The sequence below is a fragment of the Ovis canadensis genome, chromosome 14 (genome assembly GCF_042477335.2).
Source record: "Ovis canadensis isolate MfBH-ARS-UI-01 breed Bighorn chromosome 14, ARS-UI_OviCan_v2, whole genome shotgun sequence".
NCBI classification, from domain to species: Eukaryota; Metazoa; Chordata; class Mammalia; order Artiodactyla; family Bovidae; genus Ovis; species Ovis canadensis.
Window position 1 is genome coordinate 68,998,550 of NC_091258.1, and position 16,271 is coordinate 69,014,820.

At 50.2% G+C, this 16,271-nt stretch overlaps 1 protein-coding gene and 1 non-coding gene across 2 annotated transcripts; one reads left to right on the forward strand and one right to left on the reverse strand.

Annotated features, from left to right (window-relative positions):
* The first annotated feature begins 160 nt into the window (after positions 1-160).
* On the forward strand, positions 161-8,706 carry RCN3 (reticulocalbin 3). The gene is made up of 7 exons (XM_069549405.1): positions 161-404; positions 819-1,066; positions 2,851-3,053; positions 4,058-4,230; positions 5,533-5,593; positions 7,696-7,895; positions 8,149-8,706. Exons 2-7 carry the CDS (start codon positions 825-827, stop codon positions 8,254-8,256), a joined length of 987 nt encoding a protein of 328 aa, XP_069405506.1. The 5' UTR covers positions 161-404; positions 819-824; the 3' UTR covers positions 8,257-8,706.
* On the reverse strand, positions 5,326-5,398 carry TRNAE-CUC (transfer RNA glutamic acid (anticodon CUC)). The gene has a single exon. It is a non-coding gene; the product is annotated as a tRNA-Glu (tRNA).
* Positions 8,707-16,271: the final 7,565 nt, after the last annotated feature.

Consider the following 16,271-nt stretch of genomic DNA (forward strand, 5'->3'; position numbering starts at 1 on the left):
TTTCCTAAAACCTGCGGACAAAGGGAAAGAGATAAAAATACATCTCCCGTGAGGCTTTGAAGCTAGAGCAACTGGAGGTGGTCGGGCAGGGCGCCCCGAGGCCTGCCGGGAGTTGTAGTTCCCCCGGCCGTGTCACTCCGGATTTGCCCACTTCGCCTTCACTGGGAAGGGGCGGGGCCGAGCCTCGCGGGGCCGCGCTTTCCTTTGTGGACGTGGCGAGGGGCGCCTTTGGCCCGCCCTGCTTCTTTGGCCCCGCCCCATGAGGCCCTCAAGAGCGCTCATTGGCTGGGGGCGGGGCCTCTGCGCTTCAGGAGGCGGGGCCTGACTGGAGAGCCGCCAAATTGGGCATCTTTTTGGAGAACGCAGGGTGGAACGTGGAGAGCCAAGTGAAGCTATCTGACCCGGTAAAGGGAGGCGGGGGCGGGTGGCTTGTCCAGGGAGGACGGTTTGGGTCCGCTTGGGTGGAGGATTGGGGACCAGGCTGAAAGCGATGCCTGGGAACATGAAAGATTTCTCTCTGGACACTACCCTGCCCTGAACTACGCGTGGGAAGTGCGCCACGTCTCCCGCTTGAATCCTACCCTCTTGGGGTACTTCTCTGGGACTTCCTCGGAGGATTCGGTCCCTACAGCTGGTTAACCTCTGAGAATCCCGCCTTCCTTCCCCCCTTCCTGTCCCTTCTTGAGGCCCAAACCTTGCAACCAGCTACCAGCTCTCTGTCCTGTCCTGGGCTCCCCCCTGCCCGCGTCCCCATCCCTCCCATCCCCTCTCTGTCCTTTTCTCTGTGACTCTGACTCCTAGCCTCCGCCACTCCTCAGGGACTGATGATGTGGCCACCCTCACTTCTGCTGCTGCTGTTGCTGCTCAGGCGTGGAGCCCAGGGGAAGCCGTCTCCTGACGCCGGCCCTCATGGCCAGGGGAGGGTGCACCACGCGGCCCCCCTGAGCGAAGCCCCTCATGATGACGCTCACGGGAACTTCCAATATGATCATGAGGCTTTTCTGGGACGAGAAGTGGCCAAGGAATTCGACCAACTCACCCCAGAGGAAAGTCAAGCTCGTCTGGGGTAGGAGAGATGGAGGGGAAGGAGGATTGTAATTTTCAAGAGGAGGTTAGGGGAGCCCTTAGTGAGAAGGTGATATTTGAGCCACTTGGGTATATGGGGGAATAGCATTCCAGGAAGAAGGAACTGTAAGTGCAAAGGCCCTGAGGCAGGAGGGGGAATTATGTGCCTCGTGTATTTGAAAAAGGGAGAGGTCTATGTGACTGGAACCCAGTGAGCAGAGGGAGAAAGTAGGAGGTAGTAGCAGAGAGAACAGAGGGATCAGGTTGTGCAGGGGACCCAGTGAGATGAGAGCTATGCAATGGCTCTGAAGGAGGAGGTGAGCCGACTTCAGTTTTAACAGGATCCCTCTGGTTGCCATGCAGGGAACAGACTATAGGGAGCAAGAAGTAGAGAGCACGTTGAGGAAGGGACTGCAGTCTTCCAGGTGGGAGATAAGAGACCAGGGTATCCCAACTCAGGGTGGAGATGTCCGTGGTGGTCAGCTATGCTGACTAGAATGTTGTGCATGGATGGAGTTGGATGAAGTAGGCTAACACATTTGTGGTCGCGCTTACTACAATGCCCAGCACCATGCAAAGGGCTTACCAGGCTTAGCTCATTTAATCCCAACATCCACAGTGTGAGGTATGTTCTATTACTTATTCCCATTTTACAGAGGGGGAAACTAAGGCACAGAGAGGTTATATGACTTGCCGACCGTCACACGGCCAGCAAGAAGAGGCAGCAGGATTTGAACCTTAATGTTTGGCTCTAGAGTCCAAACTCTTAACCACAGCTCGAACCTCAGGGTAGCCGGAGCAGAGCAGAGACAACATAACGCTGGAGGGACGGGTCAGCGATCTAGGCAGGGCCATCTCAAATTGGATTCTGGGAACTGGGTCGAGGGGCTTTGGGATGGAGACCGGAAGAAGGGCTCCGTTAGCGGTCGGGCGAGGACACAGACCAATGACGGGACGTTACCAGGGATGGAACCTGGGAACCGACAGGCGTGGCCTGAGAGAAGGGGCATGAGGTGGTGGCCTAAAGGGGCTTGACCTGAGACATGGAGGTGTGCAGGATCAGGCTGGAGCTCGGAGAGGAGTGGGTGAAGGCCGAGCCCGCCGTGTTGGGGGTGACAGTCATAGGGCAAAGCCTGATAACGGCTAGGAAAAACCAGGCGCAAGGGGAGAGTCGCAGCATAACTCGGGACTGCAGGGATATTGGCCTGAGATAGACGCGCGCGGCCAGGGAGGGGGCGGGGAAGAGGGCGGGGCTAGCGGGGCTAGCGGGCCAGGAGATTGGCGGAGCCAGGAAAGGGGGCGGGGCCAGGGACGGGGAGCCTTCCGGACCGCGTGTTGCCGTGGCAGTCAGAGTTCGGAGTGGATATTGGGACAGGGAATCTGCGGGCGATGGGCGCGGTGTGACTCCCTGCCCTCCGTCCCCTCCCAGCTCTTTCAAGTGAGAGATGGAACACGCGCAGGGTTGAGAGGTGGGGCCAAAGTGGAGGGTTGGACCTGGATTGTCATGGGTCCTTCCCCCAAGCCGTCGAGTTGTAGAGCGGAGCGCCAGCCACAGGCCCGCTGCATCTCGGCATAGAGGTTATCGCCTCTGGGAGCAGAGCCTGGATTGAGAGGGCGGAGCCCTCTGGTGGGAGTGGTCCTGGGATTGACAGACTCCTCCCCCCGGTTTGTCGGCAGGGACAGCATTTTCAGTCCTATCTGGGGCTGTGTCTCCAGTGTCTAGAAGAAGGCGGGACCCGGGGTGGGCGGGGTCCGAGACTGACGTGCGCCCGCCCCGGCTCGCAGGCGCATCGTGGACCGCATGGACCGCGCCGGAGACGGGGATGGCTGGGTGTCGCTGGCCGAGCTCCGCTCGTGGATCGCACACACGCAGCAGCGGCACATACGGGACTCAGTGAGCGCGGCCTGGAACACGTACGACACAGACCGCGACGGGCGTGTGGGTTGGGAGGAGCTGCGCAACGCCACCTACGGCCACTATGAGCCGGGTACGCGGCGAGAACCGACCCCTGGTCCCCTCACACACCGTGACCCGGACATTTGTGACACCTTCATCCTGAGACCCTCAAGCCACGTTAACCAGATCCCTAGCCTTTGACTTCTGACCCTTGACTAGGGCCCACCCCCAATCCCTGATCTCTGGTTTCTCATTCTGACATCCACTGGGGACCTCAGTTTCTTGACCAGGGACATCTAACGGCCCGAGCACTATCAGCCTGACCTTTGACCTCTGACTTCTCATTCCGAGAACCCCAAAGCCATTTCCTCTGCCTCTGCCTCTGAATTCCCGCCTCTCATCACCAGGCCCAAGCCCTCTGCCCCAGCAGGGCTCTTATCCTCTGGCACCTGAACCCTCACCCCAGCCCTCCTCCAGACTTCTTCACATACCCTCAGGGGGATCGTTCCACACTCCGAGCTGACCCTGACCTTCCTTTGCTCACCGTCTCCATGGCTCCCCAGGGTCCTCAGGCTTACCCAACCTCAGCCCCACCTCAGCCAACCTTCCACTTTCAATTTTCTGCATTTTCTGTCCCAGCTAAATGGATCTTCCGCAGTTCCCCTGAACTCACCATGCTTTGCAAATCTCTGTACTCTGCACATACCATTTCCTTTGCTGAAAATGCTCTTCCCTTCCTCTGTTCCCAGCAAGCTGAGTCAGTAAACTGCACCAGAGTGTGACTTCAGGGCCCAGAGGGCCAGTGTCAACTCAAAGTCCACCCTTCCTGACTGCATAACCTTGGGCAAGTGATTTCCTCTCTCTGAGACTCAGTTTTCTTCATAAAGTGAGGACTAACAAAATAACTCACTGTACTCGCTTCTTGGGAGGATGAATTGCAGTTTTGTAGATAAAGAGCTTAGCACATCATCAGCTCTCACTGCAAGGTAGCTACTGTTAATTATTACTAATCGGTGGAGGTCTTCCTGCCGTGACTCCCCGGAGTTAGGTCCTTCTGTCTTAAAGCCCAGTCCACCAAGACCCCTCCTTCCCCAGGTGAAGAATTTCACGACGTGGAGGATGCGGAGACCTACAAGAAGATGCTGGCTCGGGACGAGCGGCGTTTCCAGGTGGCTGACCAGGATGGGGACTCGATGGCCACTCGGGAGGAGCTGACGGCCTTCTTGCACCCCGAGGAGTTCCCTCACATGCGGGACATTGTGATTGCTGTGAGTGGGGCCTGAGGAATCCGGCTTCTTACCTCCCTCCCTGGGACCTAGGCTTCTTGCCTCCCAGCGTTTACCTTGGGGCCCCCAGTGCCCACCCTCCAACCCCTAGTGTCTAATCTCTCCTAATCTGGCCTCTCCCTTTCTTTTCTTTTTTTAATATTTATTTGGCCGCACTGGGTCTTTGTTGCGGCACATGGGATCTTTAGTTGTGTCCTGAAAACTCTTGGTCGTGGCATGTGGGATCCCATCCCCCGACCAGGGATTGAATGCATGTCCGCTGCATTGGGGGCATAGAGTCTTGGCCACTGGGTCACCACAGAAGTCCCTGGCCTCCCCCTTTCTGTGCTCACATTGGGGATCCAAGCACCCAGGCTATCTTCAGAAGATCATCCCCTCCATAAGTGCCTTAGAGGAGACCCTGTCCAGGCTGAATCCCAGGAAAATTCCAACCCTAGACATGGAGTGTCCACTCTGAGGCCATTTCTGCTTGCCCCCCATCTTCTGTTATTATTATTATTATTATTATTATTGCCAACACTGTCTGTATTCTAGAGTGACAGGATTTTTTTTTTCTCTTCTCCCTTTTCTTTTTTCCACTAGACTTTAATCTCTAGAGCCATTTTAGGTTCATAGCAAAGTTGAATGGAAAGTCCAGACATTTCCCCTGTCCCCCTGCCCATGCTAGGAGGAGTTAAATTCTTCCACCTGTTTCACCTGGTGGGGGTTTCAGTATCTTTATTACATTAGACATCTCAAAGGATATTGCTCAGAATATTTTTTAGTATTTATTTTTATGTACTAGGCTGCGCTGGGTCTTAGTTATGGCATGCAAACTCTTTTTTTTTAATTACTTTATTATGTTTATATTTGGCTGTGCTGGGTCTTCGTTGCTGGGTAGACTTTTCTCTAGTTGCGCTGAGCAGGGCCTACTGTCTGGGTGCGGTGAGCAGGCTTCTCATTGCTTCTCTTGTTGTGGAGCATGGGTGGGTGGGCTCAGTAGTTTCAGCTCCCGGGCTCTAGACAGGCAGATTCTTTACCACCAAGCCACCAGGGAAACCCTCATGCAAACTCTTGGTTGTAGCATGTGGGATCTAGTTCCCCATCCAGGGATTGAACCCGGGTCCCCTGCATTGAGAGTGCAGAGTCTTGGCCCCTCGACCACCAGGGAAGTCTCTATGGCTCAGAATATTGTCTACAGCTCTTGAAGAGAAACTTAACAACCAAACTCCTATTATTTTGTCCTGTCTGACTGCTTTTCTCTGCTTCTGCATTTTCTCAGCCCCAATGCCTCTTTCTCCCCAGGAAACCCTGGAGGATCTGGACAGGAACAAAGACGGCTACGTGCAAGTGGATGAGTACATCGGTGAGTGGGCCCAGCTCTCCCCCCAAGGATGCCTGTCCTCTCCCCAGCCACGGGTAGCAGCTGATACATATCAGCCGTTAGAGCAAAGACCCTCTGAAGTGGAGGCTGCCTGAATCCATTCACCCAAACACTCACGGAGCATCAGCTGTGGGTCAGGCCTGGGGGGCCTTTACCAATGATGTATACTTGCAGGGTTTGGGCACATTTGTTTTAATTGTGTATTTATCTATTTATTTTTGGCGGTGCTGGGTCTCCGTGGCTAGGCTTTCCTCTAGCTGCAGAGAGTGTGGGGGCTGCTCTCTAGTCGTGGTGCACGAGCCTCCTATTGCGGTGGCTTGTCTTGTTATCGAGCACAGGCTGTAGGGCGTGGGGGCTTCACTAGCTGCGTCACAAAGGCTCTAGAGCTCAGGCTCAGTAATTGTGGTGCACAGGTTTAGTTTCCTCGGGGCATATGGGATCTTCCCAAATCGAGGATCAGACCTGTGACTCCTGCATTGGCGAGTGGATTCTTTACCACTGAGCCACCAGGGAAGCCCTCCAGCAAATCTTGATCAAACACCCACTGTGTGCCAGGCCCAGGAAACATTTATTGACTTCCTTTGGTGTGCCAGAGCAGAAAAGCATGTATCAAGCACCTACCGTGTGCCTCAGTTTCCTCATCTTATAAATGGAGATAATAGACCACCTACCATGTAGGAGCTGCATATATAGTCAACCTAAATGCCCATCAGTGGATGAATGGGTAAACAGGAGGGGATCCAGCCAGGGCACGGAATACTGTTCAGCTGTGAAAAAAGAACGAAGCACCATCCATATAACAATGTGGATCAACCTCGAGAACATCAGGCCGAGTGAAAGAAGCGGACGTAAAAGGCCACATCGTACGCGATCCCATTTATTTGAAATGTCTAGAGTAGGAAAATCCATAGTGATAGAAATCAGATAATCAGTTTCCAGGGGGCTGGAGGGAGGAAGGAATAGGGAGTAACTACCGAATGGGCATAGGTGTCTTTTGGGGAAATGAAGATGTTCTGGAACTAGAGGGAGGGGGCTACTGCACATTGAGAATGTGCTAAGTGTCACTAATGGTGAATCTTAGGTTGTGGGCCTTCAACCACAATTCCCAAAATAAAAATAAAAGAACCCCATGTACTTCCATTTACTAGGTCATCATTTCTTATGGGAAATGATGACCGGGACTTCTCTGGGGGTACAGTGGTTAGGACTGGGCGCTTTCACTTCCATGGCCACAGGTTCAGTTCATGGTTGGGGAACTAAGATCCCGCAAGCTGTGAGGTGTGGCAGGAAAAAAGGGAAGCCTGAAGGTTAACTGGGTAATTGTATGCCCAGCACCTTCTCCATTATTTTTTTCCCCCGCTTGCTCCATCTTTGATGACATCTCTAAGACGGCTCCCTGGTTCAAACCCAGAGGAGAAGAAAGCATTCTGTCCTAATTATGGTGGCTTTGTGTCTGGTATAGAAAGACTTGTCTGTTTGTAATGTCTTCCAGATCTATCTGTGGGCCCGTGGGGTGAAGGGTTTTGCAAACATTTACAAATGACTGCCACAAAGGAGGGGCTCCTAGAATCTTGAGGGATGGTCTGGATATGGTGAGCTGTTCAAAGTGTAGCTTCAGAAGATCGCCTATAAAAATTTTCACTCATTCCTCCTTCCTATGAGCACCTACTATGTGCCAAGCAGTGCACACTCTTGTGTCACGGGTGTGTCAACCAAATGGATGGATGATTCAGTCAATCAAATGACCAATCCATCAGTGAAGTCAGTGTAGCATCGGAATCACTGGAGAAGGGCATGGCAACCCACTCCAGTATTCTTGCCTGGAGAACCCCATGGACAGAGGAACCTGGTGGGCTACAGTCCATGGGGTCGCAAAGAGTCAGACACGACTGAAGCGACTTAGCATGCATGCATAAGGGATCACCTGTAAATCAGGTATGCTCCTAATCAGATTTAAACAGAAGAGGAAATTAAGGCAAAGGACAGTGAAAGGCCCGGGATCCGGAAATGTCAGAACCAGGCTGGGAGGTCCTGGGAACCGCCCCTGATGTCACCCCCTCTCGCCCCCGACTGCCCCATCCCAGCTGACCTGTACACAGCGGAGCCCGGGGAGGAGGAGCCGGCCTGGGTGCAGACTGAGCGAGAGCAGTTCCGGGACTTCCGGGATCTGAACAAGGACGGGAAGCTGGATGGGAGTGAAGTGGGCCACTGGGTGCTGCCCCCGGCCCAGGACCAGCCCCTGGTGGAGGCCAACCACTTACTGCACGAGAGCGACACAGACAAGGTGCGCGGAAGGGGCGGCTGGCGAGTGGGTGGCCGGCGCTGTGGGATGCGCAGAAATGACCAAGATGCGGGCCTGGGGCTTTGGGGTTCTTGTTTGGAGAAAGGAAAAGGGACAGAGAGTTAGAGATGGGGAGGGAGAAGAGGGGGGACCAGGGACTCAGAGGGCGATGGAGATCGGGAGGCCATCCTTAGTTTCAGGGAGGAGCCTCCCAGATGGGGTCCATTGCCGGTCCCCTGACCTCTGACCCCCTCAGGACGGGCGTCTGAGCAAGGCTGAGATCCTGGGCAACTGGAACATGTTCGTGGGCAGCCAGGCCACCAACTACGGCGAGGATCTGACACGGCACCACGACGAGCTCTGAGCCCCATGAGCCCACTGCCGCCTTGTTGCCCCGCAGGCTAAGCTGGGGGCGCCCCAGTGGCCAGGCCCTGACCTGTCCAGCCCTGCAGGAGGTGGACACCGACCTCGGCGTCCCCCTGCCCCCGGGCTCTCCATGGACTCACCACTGCGTCAACTTGTCTCCCTGAGACACCGTGGCCCCTCCCAGCTCCCCAAAGGGGCTCACAGGCCCAAATGATGAGATGAGGGACCACCCCTTTCTCACTGGCAGAATCTCCCAGCCCAGACCAAGGCCCCCCGACATCAAGCTCAGCCTCCAAAGGCCTCCACTAACCCCCCAGCTCCAAATCTGAGCCTCACCCCACACAGCGGAGAAACATATCCCCAGGTGCCCTGAACTCACCCCCAGCACCTGCCCAAAGGATGTCTCTTCTCTGCCAGGGAGGCAATAAAATCCAGTGCTGGGGCCTCATCTGTTTGTCTCTCTGAAGGGGGGACACGGGCCTCAGTGGCTGTGCCTGGGAGAGGAAGGTGTTGGGAGTTGGGGGACTGCTCTGGGTTGAAGGACGGGACTGGGCATTTGAAGAGGGGGCTCTAGAGGTTGGGCAGGGTTTGAGGTTGTCCCTTAAATTATACAGAATGACCCATCTCGGGGAACCTACTTCCCAGGTTGTTGTTCAGTTGCTCAGTCGTGTCTGACTCTTTGCCACCCCATGGACTACAGCATGCCAGGCTTCCCTGTCCTTCACTGTCTCCCAGAGACTGCTCAAACTCATGTCTACTGAGCTGGTGATGCCATCCAACCATCTCATCCTCTGTCATCTTCTTCTCCTGCCCTCAGTCTTTCCCAACATCAGGGTCTTTTCTAGTGAGCCAGTTCTTTTCCTCAGTGGCCAAAGTATTGGAGCATCAGCTTCAGCATCAGTCCTTCCAATGAATATTCAAGATTCATTTCCTTTAGGACTGACTAGTTTGATCTCCTTGCAGTCCAAGGGACTCTCCAGAGCCTTCTCCAGCACCACATTTTGAAAGCATCAGTTCTTCAGTGCTCAACCTTCTTTATGGTCCAACTCCCACATCCATACGTGACTACTGGAAAAGCCATAGCTTTGACTAGATGGACTTTTATCAGCAAAAGGATGTCTCTGCTTTTTAATATGCTGTCTAGGGTTGTCATTGCCTCCCAGATACTGAGCATTAAGCCAGAATACCTATTTAACTCATGAGAAACCTACCTAGGTTCACCTGTGAATGATTGTGGGAAGGAAGAAATGAACACATCCCCTCCAGGCTCTGACCCAGAACCAGGACTTGCTCTCTCCCCTTTTAGTATAAAAGAAGTCTGAATTCTAACTTGGAGAAAATGGTTCTTTGAGACACACTAGCCTACCACCTTCTTGGTCTGCTGACTTTGTGAATAAAGTCACTATTCTTTGCCCTGACAACTTACCTCTGGATTTATTGGCCTGTTGTGGGGGGAACAGTACCAGTTTTGGCAAAGCCAACTGGGAGCCTCCTTGCTCCTGGCCAACCCACCCCTGTTAGGGAATTTTGGGGTAAATCCCTAGCAGCCGTGGGACCACTTGTCCTGAGGATCTTCCCTTCAGAATTCCCCAAAGCAGCACCAGCTGCCCCATCGCTTGGCAGTTGGAGCAAGAAATTGACCTGTGGGAGCCGCTGGATTCCATACAGTAGGGTAAGTCATTGCCGCAGGAAACTTTTGCTCCAGTTGGGGGTTCTTTCCTCCAGAATAAGCCAGTTTGTTTTGTGTTGAAGTGTGGTACCCTGTTGGAGAGAGGCAATGATTGCTGAACTTTTCCCTGAATCGTGAACTGGTTTGTCTGATGCTGGCGTTTGTGTCTGCCATGTGCTTTTTTATTTTTCTTGTGTTTCTGTCTTTGCAAGTTGAGGAATGTTCCGACTATCCCTAAAGAAAACTGTCTAGGGCACGTTTTGGGTGGATGATCTGATTACAGCTACAGACCCATGACTGAGAGGCAGATAATGGGTTACAATGTGTGATCACAGTACCTCTTAGGACCTCCACAAGAGGGTTGAGGGGCCATCTTGGGACTCTGCCCCGTGTACTGTCACCTTTGCTGTGTTAATTCCATTGTCTGCGGTCTCCTGGGTCACTGGTCTGGATACAGCAGCTCTCCAAGGAGTCACATTGCACAGGGGTTGAGTTGATGGTTCTTGTGATACGTAAAACCTCGAGGCCAAACTTGAGGATTTATTTAGAGTTTTGCTTGTGGTCTGGGGTTTTTACTTTCATTTTGCTTTGGTACCATTTCTTTATTTACACACTGATGTCCAATGGAGGAAAGGAAGACAGACACAGATACACATATACAGACACACTTGCTGATAGACAAACACACACCTGTCCATCCCTGTCCCAAACTGGGACATGCCCAGGGAGAAGAGAAAGGTTTTACTTGGTTCCTAAAATCACTGAAGGCCTTATCCCAGAATTCAGCCCACTTGGTGGATGCCAAGGCCAAAAGGCATCTTGTAATGGTTAGAGATGCTCAGCTGCTATGCGTGGTTTTACAGGGTCTTTGATTGGCTCTGGAGCTATTCTGTGGTGAAGCAAGGAAGAAGAATGGAATTATCTAGGTGCACGCATTTGTGTGTTACAGCAGGGTGAGAAAAAGACAGTTGTCACTTAATGGTAATAGAAACCCAAGATAATATCTATCACACAGGAAGAAAAGGAAGGGAGCGAGTTGACACAGCATTGACACAACGTCAACCTGTCCACTGAGGATCAGCACATAGGATTTACTCAAATGCCTTAAGCTGTGGGAAATTTCAGATACCAGCTAGTGCTTGTGGACAGTTTTTTTCAGGACAAGTGGAGGCATTTCCCACCCAGACAGAAAAAGCCTCTGAAGTGGTGAAAACCCTCCTTAAAGAAATTATTCCCCAATTAAGATTGCCTTACAGCCTTCAGTTTTCTTGGGCTCTAAAATCATTGCGGATGTTGACTGCAGCCATGAAATTAAAAGACCCTTGCATTTTGGGGAAAAAAAAAATGACAAACCTAGACAGCATATTAAAAGTCAAAGACACCACTTTCCTGATGAAAGTTCATATAGTCAAAGCTCTTGAGAGTCCCTTGGACTGCAAGGAGATCCAACCAGTCCATCCTAAAGGAGATCAGTCCTGGGTGTTCATTGGAAGGACTGATGCTGAGGCTGAAACTCCAATACTTTAGCTACCTCATGCGAAGAGTTGACTCATTGGAAAAGACCCTGATGCTGGGAGGGATTGGGGGCAGGAGGAGAAGGGGATGACAGAGGAGGAGATGGTTGGATGGCATCACCGACTCGATCAACACGGGTTTGGGTGAACTCCAGGAGTTGGTGATGGACAGGGAGGCCTGGCGTGCTGTGATTCATGGGGTCACAAAGAGTCGGACATGACTGAGCGACTGAACTGAACTGAACTGAACTGAACTGAATGGTTTCTCCAGTAGTCATGTACCAATATGAGAGAATATAAAGAAGGCTGAGTGCTGAAAAACTAATTCTTTCGAATTGCGGTGCTGGAGAAGCCTCTTGAGAGTCCCTTGGACTGCAAGGAGATTCAACCAGCCCATCCTAAAGGAAATCAGTCCTGAATATTCATTGGAAGAATTGATGCTGAAGCTGAAGCTCCAGTACTTTGGTCACCTGATGCGAACAGCCGACTCATTGGAAAAAATCCTGATGCTGGGAAAGACTGAAGGCAAAAGGAGAAGAGGGTGGCAAAGGATGAGATGGTTAGACAGCATCACCGACTCAATGGATGTAAGTTTGAGCAAACTCTGGGAGAGAGTGAAGGACAGGGAAGCCTGGCATACAGCAGTCCATGGGATGGCAAAGAGTTGGATGCGACTGAGCAACTGAACAACAACTTCCTTCAAAGGGACAGTGTGCTTGCTTTTGTCTCCAGTGTAACAAAACAGATATCTAAGGGATTACACATACATTGGAAAGTATATTTGTCCTGGAGATTACAATTAACAGGAAAAACTGAGAAAATGAATCCTATGTTAAAGGGGACCATTAGTAAAATATGTCATGAGACTAATTTAACTTTGGGTTAGGCCTAGACAGTAATTCTTTTGTCTTACCCAGAGCTTATAATTGTTACCTGTTGGAGGGTTTGAATTTTTTAATCCCTGTGGCTCAAAGCTTTTAATTATAACACACTGCCACCTAGTGGCGGCAGGTGGAGACTCTGTTTAGGAAGTTCAGTTCAGTTCAGTTGCTCAGTTGTATGGACCCTTTGCCACCCCATGGGCTGCACCACGCCAGGCTTCCCTGTCCATCACCAACTTCCGGAGCTTGCTCAACCTCATGTCCATGGAGTCGGTGATGCCACTCAACCAACTCATCCTCTGTTGTCCCCTTCTCCTGCCTTCAATCTTTCCCAGCATCTGGGTCTTTTCTGAGTCAACTCTTTGCATCAGGTGGCCAAGAACTGAAGCTTCAGCATCAGTCCTTCCGATGAATATTCAGGACTGATTTCCTTTAGGATGGACTGGTTGGATCTCCTTGCACTCTAAGGGTCAAGAGTATTCTCCAACATCACAGTTCAAAAGCATCAATTCTTTGGCCCTCAGCTTTCTTTATGGTCCAACTCTCACATCCATACATGACCACTGAAAAAGCCATAGATTTGACTAGACGGACCTTTGTCAGCAAAGTAATGTCTCTGCTTTTTAATATGCTGTCTAGGTTGGTCATAGCTTTTCTTCCAAGGAGCAAGTGTCTTTTAATTTCATGGCTGCAGTCACCATCTGCAGTGATTTTGAAGCCCAAGGAAATAAAATCTGTCACTGTTTCCATTGTTTCCCCATCTATTTCCCATGAAGTGATGGGTCAGATGTCATGATCTTAGTTTTTTGAGTGTTGAGTTTTAAGTCAGCTTTTTCACTCTCCTCTTTCACTTTCATCAAGAGGCTCTTTAGTTCCTCTTCACTTTTGACCATAAGGGTGGTGTCATCTGCATATCTCAGGTTATTGGTACTTCTCCCATATAGGAAGGAGTATGGCAGATTTGTAGCTTTTTGAGAGCTGCATGGCCACTTGATGCAAAGAGCTGACTCACTAGAAAAGCCCTGATGCTGGGAAAGATTGAGGGCAGGAGAAGAAGGGGGTGACAGAGGATGAGATGGTTGGATGGCATCACCAACTCAATGGACATGAGTTTGTGTCTGCTCCAGGAGATAGTAAAGAGCAGGGAAGCCTGGCGTGCTGCAGTTCATGGGGTCACAGAGTCGGACAGAGCTGAGCGATTGAACAACACTGCTTGAAAACTTAAAAAAAAATTAAAACAATAGACATAGCAACAAATTTGTAGGGAACAAATTATGACTAAAAGCTGCCCAGGGACTTCCCTGGTGGTCCAGCTGTTGAGATGCCACACTTCCAAGGCAGGTGGCTTTAATTAGTCACTACCCAATTCCCTCCTCCTTTCAGTCGCTCAGTCATGTCTGACTCTTTGCGACCCCATGGACTGCAGCACTCCCGGGCCTCCCTGTCTATCACCAACTCCCGGAGTTTACTCAAACTCATGTCCATTGAGTCGGTGATGCCATCCAACCATCTCACCCTCTGTCACCCTCTTCTCCTCCTGCCCTCAATCTTTCCCAGCATCAGAGTCTTTTCAAATGAGTCAGTTCTTCACAAGCCATTCAATATCACGGTAATCCAAGCCTAAGCCCCAACTAGTAATGCTGAAAAAGCTGAAGTTGAACATTTCTATGAAGACCTACAAGACCTTTTAGAACTAACAGCCAAAAAAGATGTGCTTTTCATTATAGGAGACTAGAATGCAAAAGTAGGAAGTCAAGAAACACCAGGAGTAACAGGCAAATTTGGCCTTGGAGTACGGAATGAAGCAGGGCAAAGGCTAATAGAGTTTTGCCAAGAGAATGCACTGGTCATAACAAACACTCTCCTCCATCAACACAAGAGAAGACTCTACACATGGACATCACCAGACGGTCAACATCGAAATCAGATTAATTATATTCTTTGCAGCCAAAGATGGAGAAACTCTATACAGTCAGCAAAAACAAGACCAGGAGCTGACTGTGGCTCAGATCATGAACTCCTTATTGCCAAATTCAGACTTAAATTGAAGAAAGTGGGGAAAACCACTAGACCATTCAGGTATGAACTAAATCAAATCCCTTATGATTATACAGTGGAAGTGAGAAATACATTTAAGGAACTAGATCTGATAGAGTGCCTGATGAACTATGGACGGAGGTTCATGACATTGTACAGGAGACAGGGATCAAGACCATCCCCAGGGAAAAGAAATGCAAAAAAGCAAAATGGCTGTCTGGGGAGGCCTTACAAATAGCTGTGAAAAGAAGAGAAGCAAAAAGCAAAGGAGAAAAGGAAAGATATAAGCACCTGAATGCAGAGTTCCAAAGAATAGCAAGAAGAGATAAGAAAGCCTTCCTCAGCGATGAATGCAAAGAAATAGAGGAAAACAACAGAATGGGAAAGACTAGAGATCTCTTCAAGAAAACTGGAGATACAAAGGGAATATTTCATGCAAAGATGGGCTCGATAAAGGACAGAAATGGTATGGACCTAACAGAAGCAGAAGAGATTAACAAGAGGTGGCAAGAATACACGGAAGAACTGTACAAAAAAGAGCTTCATGACCCAGATAATCATGATGGTGTGATCACTCACCTAGAGCCAGCCATCCTGGAATGTAAAGTCAAGTGGTCCTTAGAAAGCATCACTACGAACAAAGCTAGTGGAGGTGACGGAATTCCAGTTGAGCTATTTCAAATCCTGAAAGATGATGCTGTGAAAGTGCTGCACACAATATGCCAGCAAATTTGGAAAACTCAGCAGTGGCCGCAGGACTGGAAAAAGTCAGTTTTCATTCCAATCCCAAAGAAAGGCAATGCCAAAGAATGCTCAAACTACCACACAATTGCACTCATCTCACACGCTAGTAAAGTAATGTTCAAAATTCTCCAAGCCAGGCTTCAGCAGTATGTGAACTGTGAACTGGCAGATGTTCAAGCTGGTTTTAGAAAAGGCAGAGGAACCAGAGATCAAATTGCCAACATCTGCTGGATCATCGAAAAAGCAAGAGAGTTCCAGAAAAGCATCTACTTCTGCTTTATTGACTATGCCAAAGCCTTTGACTGTGTGGATCACAATAAATTGTGGAAAATTCTGAAAGAGATGGGAATACCAGACCACCTGACCTGCCTCTTGAGAAACCTATATGCAGGTCAGGAAGCAACAGTTAGAACTGGACATGGAACAACAGACTGGTTCCAAATAGGAAAAGGAGTACATCAAGGCTGTATATTGTCTCCTTGCTTATTTAATTTATATGCAGAGTACATCATAAGAAATGCTGGGCTGGAAGAAGCGCAAGCTGGAATCAAGATTGTTGGGAGAAATATCAATAACCTCAGATATGTGGATGACACCACCATTATGGCAGAAAGTGAAGAGGAACTAAAAAGCCTCTTGATGAAAGTGAAAGAGGAGAGTGAAAAAGCTGGCCTAAAGCTCAACATTCAGAAAACTAAGATCATAGCATCTGGTCCCATCACTTCATGGGAAATAGATGGGGAAACAGTGGAAACAGTGTCAGACTTTATTTTTGGGGGCTCCAAAATCACTGCAGATGGTGACTGCAGCCATGAAATTAAAAGACGCTTACTCCTTGGGAGGAAAGTTATGACCAACCTAGATAGCATATTGAAAACCAGAGATATTACTTTGCCAACAAAGGTCCATCTAGTTAAGGCTATGGTTTTTCCAGTGGTCATGTATGGATGTGAAAGTTGGACTGTGAAGAAAGCTGAGCACCGAAGAATTGATGTTTTTGAACTGTGGTGTTGGAGAAGACTCTTGAGAGTCCCTTGGACTGCAAGGAGATCCAACTAATCCATCCTAAAGGAGATCAGTCCTGACTATTCATTGGAAGGACTGATGCTAAAGCTGAAACTCCAATACTTTGGCCACCTCATGTGAAGAGTTGACTCAGTGGAAAAGA